The 20,472-nt window shown below is 37.4% G+C and overlaps 1 protein-coding gene across 1 annotated transcript in view; it reads right to left on the bottom strand.

Annotated features, from left to right (window-relative positions):
• The window catches only part of CTDP1 (CTD phosphatase subunit 1), a 98,937-nt gene that overhangs the window by 31,106 nt on the left and 47,359 nt on the right, over positions 1-20,472 (bottom strand). The window contains exon 12 of the mRNA XM_059851185.1: positions 91-269. Within this exon, the coding sequence (XP_059707168.1) occupies positions 91-269 (179 nt within the window). The remainder of the gene's footprint in view (positions 1-90; positions 270-20,472) is intronic.

A 20,472-nucleotide genomic window follows, 5' to 3' on the forward strand; every position in this document is an offset into this window, starting at 1 on the left:
ATGGCAAATACCGGATTGGAAGAAGCATGCTGAATAGCACAAAACACAATGAAACATCATGAACACTTCTTACATTTGAAAAATTCATACCTGGGCACACTGCCTGTTAAACTTCTTTCACTTGATGATGATGATGATGATCCAGGTCTCTGATCTGCTTTCCTTCCTAGAGTCTCTGTTGCACTAGTCTGAGGTTTTTCACCTTCCTCTTCTGGCTTTTTTTTTTCAGTATCACTTTCATCACTGCCTTCTCCTAAGATGTCATCCACCTGCCAAAGAGTGGAGGAGTCAGTTTATCTTCCAGCAGACTACTCTGTATTAATCTTTTATAATAATTGCATCATTCTTAAGCCATCATTAAGAATATGCTTCAAGTTTCCTTGGCCTTCTCTGTCAAAATTTAAATTAAACCCCAATGTCTTGAACACAGTTTCTGTAACAACTCCAGCAACATTTTATTCCAATAAAGTGTATTTATTCTATGCTTAGCTTAAGGTAGATATACATATACTCACATACATGATAGTCACACAAGAAACTATTATAAAAAGAGTGCTGTCTTCTGAAATTAAAGGGATAGATGATTTATGCTATCGTAGCAAACTGATGCATACTTTCTACTAGATATAGTTCATATTATTATAACATATGGAATCACTTGGGCAAGGCATATTAAAATCTTTAGTAAGAATTCTTATATTTACAGGTATCCCTTGACACATCTATAATGGTAAAGAAGTAAATTTCTAAATAATACAGTATGAATGAAACAGAATGTACAAACCCCATTTTAACCCAACTGCCCGATTGTGCTAATTAATGAGGACAAATCTATCAAAAGGCTTACATATTTTGTTAAATAATTGACTTTTACTTTTGAAAAGTTACCATAGAATCTGATAATCTGCTAAAAACATATGAATTTGCTGTGACAGGTCTGGATCTGCTTAAACCATCACTAAAAGCAAATCATACTCATGAGCCACCCTGAAGAGCTTCAAAAGATTAGAATCCCTTTGAGTTAGCATTCAACCTTCAGAAAGAGATGAAAACATAAAAAAATATAGGTGAGGATTTCCCCAGTCTCTCAATTTTTGTGACTGGCAGAAGACATGGAAATAAGCCATGTGTGAGCATTTCTCTACTGATATTTAAGAATTTTTCCTAGAAGTATCTTATCTCAACATAAATTATGCTTCACTACTACTCTTTGTTCTCACTAATCCACACCAGCTTTATCAAGAAGAAAAATATCTGCATATGAAAATGGACAAAAAATTTTCACGCTGTTTATTTGCTGCTTTTAATCCCAAAAGTTAAAAGAAAGCTGTAAGAAAGTAATTTATATTTGGTCATTCATAAATGGACCTTTAATTTCTTTGTTTAGTTCATTAAAAGCAACTGCAAACCAGTTCAGCACATCTAAATCCAGATGGCAGTTTCAGGTATAACCTGTAGGAATTGCTGGGTCAAATCCAATAGTATTAGTCCAAAACTATTTTTCCTGTGACCAGAAGTTGTCGTATGAATGGCAAATAAGAATCATGGAATGCAATTAAAGGTCATGGAGACTGAAAGCACTGCTAGAGGTAAGGGAATGGTGAACCAAGGAGAAGAATGTGAAGTACATAGAATGGGGATTTTTCTGTATGTACAGAACACAGTGAAAGTCTCAAGTGTTTCCAGTGTTACAGCTTGGCATGGGATGTCAGGAAGAGCCTGCCTGTACAGATTTGGTAGAAGACACTCCACGTAGCTGACATGGCCAGTAATTGACAGCACATATCCACAGCTCTAACAACTCCTTTCCTGCAAGCCTTTAACATTTAAAATTACAGTCCTTCATTCCAAAAGCAATACTTTTCCAGAAAGTCTCATGTTTAAAACTATGTTCTCACTACAAAATATGTTAAGGTTTTCAAAGGATAAAGTTAGGCTAATAGATATTCAGTATTACAGATGCCTCTCTCAAACTGAAGTTTGATAGTATTTTAAAATACACTTTGTGTGAACAGTTTTGACAGACTAGCAGTCTGGTTATTGCCATATCTGTTTTTCTTTCATCCTCTACAATGATAACATTATTTGTTTGAAGTCTGAAATGCCATTTAATATTAGAATTACTAGATTTAGTTGTACACAAATATATGCCATTTCTCTGAAAGGCCACATAAAATGCATGTATAAATCACAGAAATACATCAAATTTAAAAAAATCATTGCATATGAAAATGATGTGGGATAGTCCCTACAAGAATCTAACTAGAAAGGCACCCAAACCATGAATTCCTGCTTAATTATTGGCTAAATTGCAAGTGTGCTGAAAAATATAAGTGCTACATCACTATCTTCCACAATTCTCAAAAGAAATGGAAACCAAACAATATTTTCATTGAGGCAGTGAGATTTCAGGCCATGACACTTGAACAAGATAATACGCAAAAAAACTTCATTAGTATCTAAACACCAACTATCTATCTATACCTGAATATATATATATATATATATATACACACACACACACCTGAATTTTGAATAAATAAGAAAGTTCAAGGAACAGAGGAAACTTTTAATCTGATTCAGAACATGACAGACACAGATGTATGAAGAACCAACTACAGCTTCAGCTTATGTGATTGGATTTTATACGATTAATATAAATGGAACATATAACACTTCAGAAGAAAATGCCAGCTAATTCCAAATCTTACTGGTAAGATACAGTGAAGGGATGGTTACTGCTTTAGTACCCATAGCAGCTACCTTTGAAATAGACTTTTATAACCCAGCAACAATGATTAACATTGAAAAAGAAAAATTATTCATCCCTTGAAAATGATGAAGTTGTTTAATTCAGCAAGAGAATCAAAAGCCTGGCAACTCTTAAACACTCAATTATAAAAGCCAGTAAAAGTCCTCATGGGACAAAGCTATTTTATTTGTCATTTAGGAGGAGCAGAGCATACACTCATGCAAAGTATTAAGACCAAAGAGCAATGAGATTTTTAGTCTCATTCTCCAATTAAGAGCTGAAAAGTACATGAAGCTTTGCTAAAAGGGAAGTCAAAGCCTTCTGTAGTACTAACCAGCCAGATCAGCTGAAAATGTTTTTACTCCAGAAGTTGAGTTTACACATTCAAAATGAATTAAGACTGCAAGAAAAACACCAAAAAAATAAACTGCGATGAGCAACTTCAATTTTTCCTAAAGTTAAGGAAATGTTTTGATACAGCTTTATGGATATGACAGAGAACTATCACAATACATTTTTTGGAAGTAACAACTACATACACAGTAATGCAAGCTACATATTTAAAAACAAAAAGGAGCTGTGAATAAACTTTAATTCTTGTTTTTCAACTAGCAAGTGCTTTGGGATTTAAGTTTTAATAGAACTGAGAAGCCACCTTAGACAGCCAACAGGACAACACTTGCAACTGCTTAAAAGACCTCTTAAAAGAGGTACAATTGTCTGAAACAACTCTTTACTGGTATGAAAAAAAAAATCTACAAAAAGAATAGGTTTGATAAAAAGCAGTAAATTTTGTGCTCCAGTACTGCACAGAGGATACATGCATTTCTATACCTCCCCGCCAGTCTTTCCAAAAAGATTTTTGCTCCAACTGATTGTGTAAGTTAAGGGAGAAATAGAAAAAAAAAAAACCTACCAAGCATTTACAAGAAGTTCTTTAGGTCTATTTCTACTGCCACAAAAACATCTGTTCATTGCAAGCAATGCAAGCAATTAGTATTGACAGTAAGTACAGCTAAAACCCAACTCCATTTCAGCATAAAACCCGTGTGTCCTGAGCATTTATTTGAGATTGTGTTGAATGTATTTTATTTTAGGACTGGCAAAAAATAATATAGTCTGCCATTTGAATGTGTGAAAAGGTTTCAGTATGTACCTTCTATTCCCCCCGTGGTATATAAAGTCAAAAAATAACTCTAAAATGATCCTATAATCTTTATCCCTGGCTCCCTTCCAACATTCCCTTCTGCTTTGTCCCGAACTATTGCTTTTTAGTACAGAAACCAGCTGAATATTTTAGAAACTTTAAAAGAGCAGCAAAATGAGAAGACAGAGGGAGGAAAGGGACACTGAAAATTATGAACCAAGCAGCACTTCTGAGCATGTGAAATTAACAGTGAATGGCGGTATTAGATTGTAAATCAAACTAGAGAGAGTGGTGGCTCCATGTTTCTGGAGCTGTGCTCTGAACTTGCAAACCTTCCAGCACAGAGTTGTGAAAACAAAACTGCTCTGTCTGCAGCAAAACAAATGTAAATAATACTGCAGAAGTTTATTACCTCCACACTGTAAAGTAATTTGCAAGAATGAATACAGCACTGATAACCCTAAAGCAGGTGCAGTTATATTCTCATAACCCAGCTTGCAAGAGGTCACCCAACAGATCTCTCTAGACAGCGCACATGATCATTTGACAAATCATTCTTGTGGCACAATCGCAAATGCTTGTCCTCTCTTTCCTCAAGCTCCTCAGAGCGTACACCAGGCATTTGGTAAAGCAAGGAAAGGTTTATCTAGAGAGGGACAGAAGAACTGATATTTGTGCAATTGACTTGGAAAGTTTAGCTGCTTGACACAAAAGAAGCACAATAGGGCAATGAGGAGTGAAAGGCCAGGACAGGACTGGCAGAGCCCCTGCACGAGCAGGAGGCAGAACGTGAAGTGCTGGTTCACTTAACTTTCACAGGCAGTCTCATAATTTCAAATCCCACTGGGTTCTGTGCTAAACAGCATAATACAGATGTTAGCCACATGTGGAACTTAAGCAAGATCAGGTGCTAATTATGCAACTTTACAGGTCAGAGTAAAGTTTCTGTGAGAGCTGCCTATTTGAACATGGCATTAATCTAGTTTTTATGTATATGTGTTCCATTGTACCCTTGATAAAAATGGCTGAGTTCAGCAATGTATCTATAAAATATTCCTTATTTCTAGTGAAGCCAAACAGCAAAAAAGCAAAACCAAAGTGTAAAGAATTATAGTAGTACTTAGAGTTAAACTGAAATTCCAAAACAGAACAAACTTTTCCTAGAATAAGAAAAAATATCTGAAGTCAAATGAATTTGTATTAATGATCACAGATCAGCAGTTATTTACTCTGTGAATAAATTGAACTAAGAATCTGGTTTTAATGGTGTAAAATGGTTTTATGATAAGTTTTCAGAATATCCAAATAGTTTCAAAATAAGGGATTTTTCAAAATAAGTGTTTTTCTTTGTAATTTTTATCACTTACTGTAATTATTTCAATAATTATTTTTTGTAGCTACCTTTCAACAAAAAGACATCCCCAATGATATTTACCAGCAGCTTCATTTGCAATTAAAGAAATACTACAACATTTTACTGTCTTTTTGTAACAGAAAAGTATAATTAAAGACATTACTGCTTTGTTCCTCAGCAGCTGGAGCTCCAGAATAAGAGATCTTCATGCTCAAAAAGTATCATTTAAAATACATTTTGCTTTTCTAAATACTTTATGGTATATTTTTGAGTGGGAGGTGATTGCCTTTTTTCTCTATGAAAGGGAACTAACCATGGGTAGCTTTTTTTAGTTTAGGCAGTAAACAGATTTCTCATTTATATTCAAAGTCAGGCCTTTAGAATGAGAGCAAAACCAAACCTGTAACTTGTGCTTCCTGGCACTTGTGGTCTGGAATTATTTTCACCTACTGTTATCAAACTGCACATAGACATATTAGCAGCTCCTGGTAATAACCTTCCAGTTTCAGGATGAAAAGCAATTATGTGAGAAGAAAAAGCCTTGGCTCAATGCTGAGTAGAGTTGCTATGCTCAAACTTGAAAACCAGCAATTTAAAAACACCATGTGGAATTTACTTACAAGAAGCCCCACTGCAATCCCTGGAGGCTGCACAGGGACCCTGATGGGAAATGAAGTGGCAGTTTAGCCCCAACAGCTGGAGTTCCCAATGCTGCTGACAGCACTGGCTACAAAGCCATCACAAGTTTTAATTGCAGCCCTGGGCAACAGACTGTGCTCCTAAAAGGCAGATTTGAAGGGAGAAAACCAAAACCCACTGCCTCTGATGTGACCACTTAACCTCTGCAAATGAAAAGGCAAGGTAACTGCAACTACAGCTGCACAATTCACTATATTTGGGCTTTACTACTGCAATTAATACTTTAGAATGAAATAAAATGTCACTTAGAGATTGCATACCAATATTGTTATTAAAAAGCACTAATAACAATCCTGTATCCTTGCTTATGATTGAATGGGATCAATTATTCAAATAATGCCATTTAAAACTTTGAATTTCCCACCTGGAGAGCAATGCTAGATTTGAGTGGAAACATTCTTAGATGCCTGGAAGAAATATGTGAAACTGCTAAAAGAAGCATAAGGTGCAATCCTTCCTTGATAATTAGGGTGCCTCAAGTGCTGACTTAAAGATTCCAAAGTCTTTCTAAAACATAAATTTTGTTATAGAACAAGGGGAATGGTTTTCAGCTGAAAGAGGACAGATTCAGATTAAATATCAGGAGGAATTCTTTCCTGTGAGGATGGTGAATCACTGGAACAGCCCAGAGAAGCTGTGGATGCCATACCCCAGGAAGTGTTCAAGGGCAGGCTGGATGGGGCTCAGCACAACCTGATCTAGTGGAAGGTGCTCCTGGCCATGGCAGGGAAGCTGGAACAAGATGATCTAAATCCCTTCCAATCCAAATCATTATATGATTCTCTGATTATTAGTATAACGAAAATTGCTTTCTTTCATTAAATTGGTAACACTTCACTGGTGCTGGAAAGAGGAAAAAGCCCATTCCTAACTATTAATTTGTGAAATTTAAATTAAATTCACATGCACTAGAAGTTACTGATTTTATATTAACAATTTTTTAATTCAAAGACTCTAAAGAGAAAATGTTTCAAGGGAGATAATACAATCATTTATGGAAAGCCTTTCTGAGTCAGGGACATCACTGGAGCCTGGAAGCTATGGCTTTTTCTGATTATATAGCCATCCATAACTCTAATCTTCCTTTCCTTTATTCTGTTTTCAAAAGAAATCTTTTGCCAAAAGACTGTTAAATAGCAATAGGCCTGTAAATCTTCACAGTAATTTTTTTCAAAGGGTGAAGTATAAGATTAAAAAAAAATTAATAATACCTGTGTGGTCAGAATACAGTTATTCACCTATGTAGGAGGACAGACTCAATGGGAACCACTTGAAAACAAGAACAGCATTTCAACTCCACCTTCCCTGCCCATCAGCTCATGGCTGGGATGGAGAGGAGACAGCCTGAGCCCACTGGAGGCAGCAAGTGTGGAGCCCTCTGTTCCTTTGGTTGCAGCATTTCTAAAACAATGACACCCCAGCATACATAAGAGCTCTGTGGCTGCTAAATGCAATGATTCTTCAATTTAGACTGCTGAAAATATCCATGCCAAAATTCCAGAAAGGCTCCAACAACGTAAGTTAAGGGCCAGTGAGTAAGAGCATGATCTACAGCTACCCTTCAGAGAAAGAATGTGTTTTTAGTCTGTTACTGACCATTATTTATGAAAAGTTCTGGCCTTAGGTAAGGCAAAAAGCAAGTAGTTGGAAGAGGTTTGTCCCAGGGTTCTTTGCAGGGAAGCAATCCTCTGCTGACATGGGGAACAGAACACTGCCTCCTCAGCAGCAAATGACCTTTCAGGTCACTCTCATAGCTATAAGCAACTGCGGCTTGCACCAAGACTTTACTGCACATAAAAGAATCCACTTAGCTTGACATCACAAATTTTTTTCCAAATTTGGAAAAGCCTAATAATTTTTAACTTAGTTTTGATCTTAATACTTTCTTCTGTATATGAAAACTTTTAATTTCACTTTTTTCCTCAGTAAACTGAAAAGCTTCTTTTTATTTTTATTCCTACCAGCCAAATGTTTAGGTACAGTTAACTGAGGAGCAAGATATTACCATCCACGTCTTCAAAAAAGCTAGCAAGTATTTCAGCATGCTTTTGAGAGGTGATATTAGGGCATAATACATGTGAACAATTAAAGTTTCCTACAATAGACACAGTCTGGATTAAGAGATTTGGACTGAATTTAAATTGCTTTGAAACAAAAAATTTTCTTATTACAAAGATGTCACTGGAAGGACAAGCTGTCTGAATTAGGTTAAGTTGTCCCTCAGTACATAAAATTTAAGGGAGAATGTGTGATGTAACTCAGGGTCATTCCTTCTGAGTAACCTCAGAAGAACTTGTCTTTCACATTCTGTTTCATCTGCTTTTTTTCTTTAGCATCAGAGCACTTTTTTCTCCTTTCAAATTTCTGACTCAACTTTTACAGTCACACAACGCATTTATGCAAGTGTCCAATACTCCTTTGTCTCAAACACTTCCAAGGCAGATTTCACTGTTCTCTACCACAATTACCACTGGCTCATCAGAGCAGGTAACGAATCAGAAATATCAGAAGTGACTAGTCTTGTTCATGATTAAACAGAAGAAGCACTCTCCCTCTATTTAAATCTCCATACACTGAGAACTACCTTTGTCCTATCTTGATTTTGATAAAGGCACACTTCAGGTTAGAATATCAAAGCTGGCAGTGTTATTATATCCACTTTGGTAGACTGAGAAACAATTGCTCTAAACAGTTTAAGGAATATTACCAAACCTTAGAAAAGAGCTTTTGTGAGATTTCTTTCCCATATAATTCATTTAGACATTGACTTTTATGTCCTGGATGACTACATGCAAATTAAAATGCATCTTGCTGAAACCAAAACTGGTCAGAAAAAGCTGTACCTTTATCTCCTTGCTTGTTGTGTGACATCTCAGAGACAGCAGCAGCTTAGTGACCTTCAACTGCTTTCTTAAGCTGGGTTACAGCTTAGCTGCATCACTTCCCTGTCCCTCTTCATTTCATGTCTACACTAACACACAAGCAGTAACAGTACATCACAGCAAGAAAAAGCAGCTGCTTTTCTTAATAGAGATCCTTCTCCAAAGCCTCAAGAAAAGAGGCTTTGGAGAAAGATCTCTATTAAATGTGTAGCCACAACCTGAGTAGCAGAAGACTGCAACAGACCAATGGTCTGGAGAAGTTAGGTTAAAGTATTACCATATGCTCTTTTGTGACCAATATAGAATTTCATAATCTGATGAACTGAACCATCCACTACTACTGCAGCTTATAGGTACTATCAGCAAATTCTCTCCAGAAGAGTAATATTTGTGTCACTGGGCCATCTTTCAAGTTTACCTCTACCTGCAAGTCTTAAAAAACAAAATAAAAGAAACCTGCAACAGAACAGAAACTCAAGCTGCATGCTCAAGTTCAAGGGCCACATATTACTAAGTGTCCTGATTTCACTTTAGGCAAACCTTCACCTTAAATAAATGAGGCAGCGAGCGAGTCCCCAGGTGATAGTCTGCTGCACTCAAATTCTGTTTGAGCCTTTTTGTAGAAATAAGCACTATGTAAATATCCAGAGACTGGAATAGCCAGGGATTCTGTTGATACTACACAAACAGAATACTAATGTACAGAAACTCCTAGAGGGAAGAGAAAGGAACAAAGAGAAAATTCTTATAAAAACACATCTTTGGTATACTTTAATTCACAGAAAACATCAAGTCTGCAATATGAACAAAGACTAACATCACTGTAGTATTTTCGCAACCAACAAAAAAAGGCCTGCTAAAGATTAGAAGTATCTATACCTGTTCCCTTTTTGTTTAACACAGGTGGACATTTCAGGGATTTCAGCTCGCTCTATATCCCTATAGCTCTTATCTTGCAAAACTTTATAGCAACAGGTTAAAAAGCTGTAACAGCCTACAGCTGTACTGATCACCTGTTTTAAAACAAGACAGTATGACACTTTTTGTTCTCAAAGCTACCCTTTCTTTAAAGTAGAAAATATGCTTTGCTGATACACAGCAAAGAACAGCTTTGTCTTATAATTTTGCAAGACTCTAAGAACTGTCAGTCTGGCTATTAACTGAAGAACAGTTTTGCTAGAAGTTATCATAACTTTCCTCTTTTTCCTACAGACTTAGCAAGAGACATGCAAAATCTAGATTTCTTTAAAAATAAATTAATCTAATTTGCTAATGAAAGAACACTTGCACAAGTTGTTTAAATACAGTCACAAAATACCACTGGCATACTAGGTTAGAAATAATAACATTCTATTAAAAATGACACATGGCAATTTAAGAGGGCACAGAGCCTAGACTCTGAGTGATCTTTTCTGACACTTCACTGCCAAGGGGAAACGTCAGTAGGAAGCTGCTAATGAAATGCTGAGAGCAACATGATAGCAGTATGTTACTATCATGGAATTATACAATTTCTGAGCTCCTAACCTGGTTTTCAATTATTTAGGTTATATAAAAACATAGAAATTTGAGTAAAAATAATTTAGCACAAAAATACTTAGTACACCAAAATACCATCCCCTTGACCTCTTGACAGTATCTGCTCTCACATAGTTTCACTTAAAAACACAAGAGAAGCTATGGATGCTAAACACATCTAGTGCAGTGATCCCCTCCATGAGCATTTTGCAGAGGACAGCACACTGAGGGCCCGAACCTAGTAAGCAATGGGATTCCTAGGCACCTAGCCAGGATGAAGAGTCATCTACTGCTAAAACTCATTGCACTGTGGCCCAGCTGGTAAGTTTCTTTCTGATGTAGAGAGGCAGCTCTGAACAGGTATGGACAGGTTTCCTCCATCAATGCAACTTGATGACTGCCCAAATGGTTTTTGAAAGAGAATGGGACAGTTCTCAACATACACTCACTATTTTATCTGGAAATACCTGCTGAACTGGTGGATGGAGTTTAAAATGGTACTTTTTTTCCTAATATGAAATGTGATCCAGGTTTTTGCAGCCTGCTTTTCTAAACAGAAAATCTCAGCTTTTATGAAAGAAGCACTAGGACACTAATCTACATATTCTCTTTCAAGTCATCCTCAAAGGCATTAGTTAATAGCATAGCCAACCTGCAAATACACTTAGCTTATTATCCTGGAAAACTGCTGAGAAGCATTTAGGGCTTAACCCATTTGTTTATACCATTACAATGAGAAAACAAAGAGTGGGAGGAAACTTGATTTGAACTAATTTCCAAACACTTCATCCTGAATTACAGATTATTTAAACTACCTTTGAGGCACTAACTTGCTTCAGCTCAGAGGCAAATGCTAAACTTCTGAAATGCTGCAACAAGAAATGCACTCTTATTGCACAGTCATGATCAGAAAATGTTGAAGAACAACAGCCATAAATATGGACTTTACTTCAGAAGATACAAGAACCCAAGCAATCCTCACCCTAAAAAGAAGATAGATAAAAGCATAAAAAAAGTTGCTGATACAATATGCACACCACCCTACTATTTTTTGCATCTCAACTTTTAAAGCTTTCCTTCCATGAATCCTTGTTATCACATGTTTTAACAATATTCTCTCTTAGCACAGTGCTGGATTTCACCATCCCAAGGTTAACTGAAAGCATACCTTTTGCTTAGAGAGACTGAATATTCAGCACTACATACATATTTCAGAGAAAAATAAGGTTTTTTTTTTTCATTTTTAGAGGTTGAACTCATTTACTTCTTTTTCAGCAGGACATAAAGCTGTTCAGAAGTCACAGTCTAAGTGAAATTGAAAACATGGTGAGAACAAAAGACAGACAAAACACTGCTTTCATTTACCTACATGCACAAGCTTTCTGCAGTTATCACAGCTACAAAGGAACTCAAACTATTGATTTGTAGAGCAACTGGGATACAGTAGGGCTTACTAGCTCAAAACCACTGCTATAAAACACTGATATGCTGTATTCAGTATAGATTTATTCACACATACTATGAACAAACCCACCCCTAAGATGGGAAAGTCAGCTTGGATCTGCCTTGACTTGCTAATTTTAACTTAGCACTGGCAGACATCAGCTGGGTTCATGAAGCATTATTTGTCAGTGAACTTCCCTCTTCAATAAGCCTGGTTAGCTTGGTTTTATTGTTACAAGAACCAAGAGATAGTTATCAATGTGCTCAAGATAAGAAAACCACCTCAAATAATAAGCACTGGAGAAAACCATTTCTGGTTTTATGAGAAGTTTAAGGATGACAGCGAAGACAGAGAAGTTTTGAAACAGTTTCTACTGAACTGGGCAATTGGACTGCTTGACTCTGTACAGACAAGCATGTAGCTTTTAAGTGAAGTAGTGCTGAAATATGAGCATTGTGTATGTGGAAGCATCCTGCATAGCAAGCCTACTCAATAGCAAGAATAAGGCTTGGAGTAAGTTAAGGAAAAAGAGAAGAAGCAATCCATAATACAGTGAAAGGTAAGCCCAGCAGCTGAAGAGTGGTCTGTTTCTACAATAAGCTCAATATTAAGGTGATTGACTACCATGCAGGTTCTGATATGATCTCTGTATCATGGTATGACAGCTATATCCAGTCCTCAATACCTCTGGGATGAAGAAAGTTTGTTGTTGGAGCATTGAAATATGTGGGATAGGCAGCTGTCTGTGTTCATCTCTGAGAAAGCAGTACCATCACTAAAAGGAGTGACAGGCAATATTGTCCAGAGCTGACTGTGACACATGGCAATTAGAAAGTGCAAGCTCATATACAACCCCTATAACAACACAGAGTAACAACGGTGTTCTCTCAAGATCTCAAATTAATGCCACTGCTGTAGACATGACACAGTTACTGCAGCACAGCCATTCGGTTATTTGTTTCACAACTCATCGCTGCAGAGAGTTTTGTACATCAGTAGGGGGCTCTGGTTTGGCAGCTTTTCCTAACCTCTGTTAAAGCTGTACATGTCATGGAAATAGTGGTGCTGACACAGGAGCTAGAGCACTTGGAGCTGAAGGACTATCACCCAGAGTAACTGTATTCAGGTGCCTGAAGCTGTCACCTAGGAAGGAAAAAAAGGAAAAAAACCTACCGAAGCAGACATGTTTTCCCTTGAAAATGTCTCTGAAGCAAGCAAATGCAATTATGCATAAGTTAAATTTAACAGTAAGTCACCTTATGGTAACTGATCAAGATCAGCTGATCAAAAACTAATGGTACAAACTGAACTGTCCTTCAATGCTGAATGTGGAAATAACCCTGCCTTCAAGCTACCAAAATGGACTTGCATTTCTATGACCCCAGAATTTCAACCACAAATTAAGTTTGCTAGCAGACTAGCATTATGCAAATGTTTGCAAAGATTCTTCACAGCATTTAACAGGCATTATGCTATAGTGCATATCTATATTTATTTTTATATTGACATAAAAGTATCAGAAGATCTTGATAAAACAAAAAAAAAAGTTATAAAAAACCTAGTTCAGACTTAGACTGGGACTTGAGCAGATACCTTTAAATATCCCTCATGGAGAGTAACAGCTCAAATTTAAATGTAAAAACATGTTAGACTCGTGATGAGGCTCAATCAGGCCCTCTATGCAGCTGCTCAGAATTATGTGAGGGATCAGCTTGCAAATTGTTTAACATGGCTCATGCAACTCATTTTTAACTGTGGCCAATTAGTGTTGACAGCCTAGCTGCATTTCATTTAGCATATGGAGGTAGATGTATATGTTAAAATAAGGTTATTGAACTCTATTTAAAGAGGTTTTGCCCCATTTTGTTTAGTAAACAAACAGCTGAAAAAGGCTTTCAGCTTCTCCTTGCTAAGGCCAGGCAGAGACATTATGTACTAGCAGAGTTGGTTGAAAAACCTTCACAGAATGAATGGAAAAGCCTTCTCTATAGAATAAACCAATACCTTGTTATATACTTTCTAGAGGTGGAAGATTTATAGAACTACTTTCCATTTCATATGGAGTAACATTAGAATAACACATCTGCTATAAAATCAGGCATAGTTTAAAAGCCAGAAGTTGTTCATATCTACAGTATCACAGAGCTCAAGATTTATCCTTATTTGCATAATATTTTTTATTTTATGCTTATCAGAATGATAGCAACATGGAAAAAGCAGCAACTCTTCTAAAAAACTAAGCTTACAGTGAAACAATGTTGTAAACACCTTTGGGAGAATGGCAGAGGATCTGAATCAACTGTTGATTGAATCAGGAAAGTATGAAGACTATGTTAAGATGGCAGAAGCATCTTTGCTGGCAAGTAAATCAGACCAATCTTGGGCTAAGTTTTGCCTGGATTTCCCTGTTTTTCTATTGCCAATCCATCAATCTGATTACCTTGAATTTTATCAGATTCCTCAGAAAGAACGTAGTGCTGAAGCAAGCATGGCTACTTTAGCTGATATCCACTTGGTGTAGCCCATTACTAATATCTATAAATAGATATTGTAGCACAAATATTTGTACTTAGCTTATGAATAAAGTAGGCATAATAGAAGTGAAGTCTCAATAAAAAAGGGAATGGCCTAAAGTCCTGTCAGGGGAGGTTTGGGGTGGATATCAGAAGAGGGTTCTTCACCCCAAAGGGTGGTTGGGCACGGGAACAGTCTCTACAGGGAAGTAGTCACAGCACCACAACACTCTTGAGTACATGGTGTGACTCTTGGGGATGGTGCTGTGCAGGACCAGCAGCTGGACTTGATGATCCTTGTGGGTCCTTTCCTACTCAGCTTAATCTGAGTTTTCTTTTATTTTCCCCTTAACAGCCTGACCAGCCAAGAACTTGACTGATCATGTTCATTTTGCTCAAAAGTCTTATATTTTAATTAACAACTTGTCATGACTGCCATTGAACTTATTCTTAAGTAGTCTCCATTTTTATCTACAAAATGCAGATATTTATACTGTGTGTCATCTGAACGCCAAAAAGTTACAGAATGTTTCCCATATCTCCTCATGACACACAAACTCAAAAAAATAACTCTATAATGAAAATAAGACATCCAAGTACATAAAAAATCTGTGTTTAAATAGTATTTTCTAAGCAACCTGTGCAGAAAAACAGAAGTGATCCACAACTGATTGCCTACTTGAGATAATATCAACTTCGATAAAAATCCTTTTCCTATTTTGGTAATGAGCTGTCTCCTTGTAAAACACAGTATTACATAAAAAAGCCTCTTTCCAAACACTTCTAAAAAGTGCTAAACAAGCTTGAACCATGATGCCCTCTTAAAACTAGCAGCCAATCAGCTCTATGCAATTAGTGCATAAACTAATGGTCTGTAGAGAAATATCAGACCAAAAAAATAGGGAAATGCATGTTTCACATTTTGATAATGCATTTGAATCTCACTAGCCTTATCTACACTACATATATTTTAGTGTTCTTTCTGTTAGGTGAATAACAATCAGCGTATCAATGCTTCTGGTCAGGATGATTTACAATTTAAGCATGAGCAATACCAATTTTCTAAAAAAAAAAAAAAATGTTTATGTCTTCTTAAACTAGAAAACAAAAGCAGAAAGCATAGCTGCTTTTCAGAGCAGTTTCCATTTTCCGGTAGAAAATGAATTCTTCAAAGCAAAACAAAGGCAGAAAAACTACTGATGGCCAGCTTCTTTTAAGAGCTCATTTTCTTTCTCTCCAATGCACTGTACACCAGTATCTTAACCCTATCCTGCTGATTCTCACTGTCAAACTATTAAAAATAGTATTGGAAAACTTTAATCAGTTTTCTCTACTAATCAGATGAGATATGGGTGAAATAATTGTTTTAACATTAATGCTCAATTACTTCTGTATTATTTAACCATATCAGAGAACAGTGAACGTCAAAACTGTAAAACAGGGGAGCAGCAGTAAATATACTTTCCTTCTTATACAACTGCTTTAAGCTATGTTCTTTAAAAAACCACATCACATTTCTTGGTGCATCAGCCAGCCATCACCTGCTCATGAAGACAAACCAGCAACCTGATTCCTAGCATTGCACCCTCACCATTTCCCTGCAGAAAATTCATCTCCCAGTAAAAGAAGCAAGCAGCACATGTAGTCTTGCTGGGTTAAACCATTTGGTAATAAGCACTCCACAGAGAAAACAAAAATCTGTTGAGAGCATGGCGGTTAGCGGGGATGTGAGAGCCAGCACGTGAAGGAAGGTGACAATAGGGCTCTCAGTAAGGAAACAACATGAGGAAGCACCAATGGACTGAGACCAGCCAATCTGAGTCTCCTCAAGTCTGCTTATATCAGAAGATGCTTTAGCAAATCCTTTTCACAACAGTCTCTTTTACCGTCTCGATGAAGAGCAGCACATTTACTTTCACTAACAGTTTTTAATTGTTTTTACAAGTCCAGTTAGAGTGAAAGCTGTGTGACAACTGCAAAGCAAGACCTCATCACTTTCAAGTTAGTGATTGTCCATTTGGAATGATAATCACTAACAACATAAAGCATACACACAGGCTTATTCTTTTTCCTTCAAAAAAAGGTACAATTTATAAGAAGCTAACCAAATTTAGCATCTGTACAATTTATGACACAGCACATGCTAAGGTGTCAAACAAGAAAATCTGTATGAGAAACGTAGTTGTGGAAATTCAAAGAACCATTAATGTGGAAGTAATTGTCCAAGGGAGCCTAGGCAGCTATTATTTGTTCTAGAGACCACATCCTCCACACCAAATGAGTACTTTTTAACTAACCAAGAGGCTAACCACTTACTGAGATAATGGTTTTCAACAATCTGAAGGAGAAAAACACTCCCTCCTAATTCACTGCATGGTACAGTCACTAACGTGAAATAAAAAACAGAAATTAAGGGATACATTTGCTTAGATAAAAGCAAAATGCAGAGTGACAAAATATAAGAGCATAAGTGGCCTTATGTAAGAGCAGAATGTTGCAATTTCAGTCTTTGTATACGACATATAAATTACAGCTCAGTTAAAGGAAAAGAATGTGCAGAATATGTCCCAAACCAACAGAACCATATTAATGCAAAAGTAGCTCATTAGGCAATTCCCACTCAAGAAAAATCTTAATACTTAAATGCACTTGTGCACAGAACATACCTTTGCAATGTGGTCACTTGGCAGCTGCTGACCACATGTCCCAACCAGATGGTAGGAATCTCTGCAGCTCCACTAACTGAACTGAGAGATGGGAAAGCTAGAGGTCGGACTGGTATCAGATTCACTCTCTCTCTTCCCCTGTCCCAAGTCCCAAACTGAGAGGAATTTAAACCAGCAAAATATTTTACCTTAGATGGCAGAGATGATGACACTTGACAAGACACAGATGCTACTCTCAAACACCATGACCAAACCACAGCAACAAACACAAAAGCCTAAGCAGCGTACAGCTAGTAAACTATGTGCGCACAGCTCTTCCAGGACATTAGTAATCCTGGGCCATCCCGGATGGGAAGGTACTGCAAAACAAAGAGAAATCTTTCTGCCTTACTGAACTTGTTTAATCTTACTAGCTGACTGGAAATCCCTTTTCAACTTCCTTCCCACTGGTGAAACCCCTACTGGCACCTGTCGAGGACTGGTCCTGAAAGTACTGACACATATGAGGAGCTATGGCTGTCCGCCTTCTACTGTTACCATGGCTGTGGCAGCAGCTGAGATGTGAGCAATTGAGAGCAGGATCTTGAGCTCAGCTCAGGGTAATTTCCTTTTTCTTTATCACTGACATTTTATAAATGGAGCATCTTAGATTCTTGCTACGCATTTCTACTACTTACATGGACTGGTGAATTAGAAAGGACCTGAAAAATAACATAAGGGAACTGTACTGACATTCATTGCTCTAGAAGGAATAGATGAGAACAATTTGTAGGCAAAAGGAAGAGAGGAATGAAAACTCTTGACCTTGTTTACATATTTCATGGTCAAGTCATTTATCATAGACAAGAACATCAACGTAATTATGAAAGGGACATTTATTAAAAAAGGGAAAATCTTTAAGACTATATAAAGCTGACTCAATTTTTAAAAGAAGCTAGCATGATGCACGAGGCTAAAAATCAACTTTTGTGTCTGTAACAAATACTCATGAAGAAAGAATGCATTTTTACGGACAAGCGAAGTCAACATCCATCAGGAAGCAACAGTACGTAAAAACCAACAGCTTATTTTTAACACACAGGACACAACACTGTTAGGATTAGATCAGCTTCCCTAAGTAACTGTGCACGGTGCTATCCCAGTTGTAAGGTTCTCTCCAAACATAATTTAGGAATACAAATTTAGAAGAAAATGATCCCTAATAAAATGGAACTAGCACTCAGTTCTGAGGAAACAGGCTCACAAGATGATCCATGAATAACCTCTGGGAACGAGAGCTACGTGGCATCCTGTATGGACACAATCAGTTATGAAAGGGAAGACGTGTGTACGTCTTCACGTGGTTTGCATGTCATTCCCTTCTTTTGCACAACTTGCTTTACCTAATGGATCTTATTTCTGGAAAAAAATAAGAGTCATTTGAAGCCTGGATTCCACTTTTTGTTTTTTTCTCAGTAAACTACAGCAGATCCACACAACATTGTAGTGACTGGTAGGTCAGGAGCTTCCACCTATCCCTGGCAAAGGATGACAATGCCACACAGTCCCACGCCAAACAAGCAACAAAGGCTCCTACAGGTGAGCAAGTCCATTCCTGCTGAAATAGGGAAAAAGAAGAGCTGCAGACAGCCCAGTTTCTTCTTCCTACAGGTTTCTGCTACAGAACACTGAAAGCAAAGGTAGATAACTTCCCTGTCAAGTGAGAGAATTGATCCTGAGAAAACAAAAGTCATCCTGGAACAACCATTAGGGACAAGAGGCTTCTAGTTAAGTTATTGACTGCATTTCATTGATTGGAAACCATTTCTTTAACGATTTTTCTTTGGTGAAGATTACAGCATACTAGATACAATTCTACATAAATAACATTTTTATGGAATGACCTTTTGCAGGTTATGTAGGAGATCGCCAGTTATTTAGAAGTAAAAAATTATCCAGTCTTGTAAAAGTAACTATAAACAAGCTAATTTGACTGGCAGCATTTCATTCTGCTGCCTTTACCATCCCATAACGGAGACAAACAGCAGCAATCAATTGGAAAGCACCTCTGTCAGCCTACTACAGAAAAGGGGAAAACATTCTTTCGACTGTGAGGCAGCAGCAACAGGAGGCTGCACATTTCCCAAGTAGGGATAGATTCCTTATGCACTTACTCTGATTTGGCAGTCGCCCTTTGAACAGCAATTCTATTACACTTAAGACTTTTGTGCTTCCATTTTTCTAAAATTCTAACAGTCCTTCATGTCAGAGGGAAGGGAAGCTACCATTGGATCTGATCTCCCAGATCTTTGGCACTGAAAAAGATACAAAAGGCTAAGTGACCTTAAACTGCAACCCAATAGCTGAAATGCTATTCATTTCCTTTGATTTACTTGGTATGCATTAAACAACTGCCACTGAAAAAAATAGAAGAAGATAAAAAATCTACGTAAGATCAAATTTTAAGAGATGCTTATCCAGAGTGGTTCTTCCCAACAGAACAGCAGAAGAGCTACAGCTTTTTTACTACTTTTTTACAAACACACTTTCAAATAGGTTAGGGAAGGAAAGGGATTTAATTTGGGAATATATCATAATTAAATTCTCTTTATCAGCTTCCATTTTTATACTTCCAACAAAACTCTCCCACATATAAACTACGTGAGGCTCTGTGGCCTTTCACAGATTTTTGCAGAGAAAAGGCAAGATTTTCTTTAGATGTTAACTGCAAAGGAGTTATTTATTGCTAGTTATACCCATAGAAACAGTATATATGAATGCCTGCATTTCCTATTTAATTTTAAAAAATCCCAGTCCCTAAAGCTAAAAGACTCCTTTTGATCTTATCTGAATTTGTGAGGGAATTCAGTAAAAATACTGAGGATGCAGTTTTAAAGCTTTAAATGCAGTTCTGCCTTCACTCTTATTCCCAGATCTTCCCATCTTCTGCCTGCTCCTGGCACTAGCACTCAAGCAGCAGCAACTGCGGGTTATTTCTGGAAGCTGGAAATGATGAAGATTAATCTGGAAATGGTCTTTTTTGTCCCAACCAGCTCCCTGAGCTGGCTTGCCATAGGGTCCCAAGATTACTAACAGTGGCTAAGGGCAGAGACACAGCAGTTGAGCCTGCAGTGGCTTACACTGCAGCAAAGTCCCACTGGAACTTGCTTTCCCCGTCCTTGGACCACATACTCCTAACCCAAAGAGCCTCAGCATGAGCACCCGAGAAGTGGAGCAAGAAATCCCTGCTGTGACTGGAACAGACTCCCTTGCTCTGCCCAGGTAGCCTGCAGTCAGCTGCAGTTCTTGTGGCTGCCACTTGAATGCACACAAATGAAGCAAAAGCATTTCTGTGGCAAAAGCAGAAATTTCACATCTCTTAGTGACAATCTGAAAAAGGTTCTTACCTTTTAACATGTTTTGATAAAGGATGAAGTAAGGGCAAACACCCTTCTCTGGAAGTTAAAGCAGTCACAGGGTGACCAAAGAGAACTGGGTCCCCTCTAGCAAAGCTTATT

Source organism: Haemorhous mexicanus, chromosome 1 (genome assembly GCF_027477595.1).
Source record: "Haemorhous mexicanus isolate bHaeMex1 chromosome 1, bHaeMex1.pri, whole genome shotgun sequence".
Lineage (NCBI taxonomy): Eukaryota > Metazoa > Chordata > Aves > Passeriformes > Fringillidae > Haemorhous > Haemorhous mexicanus.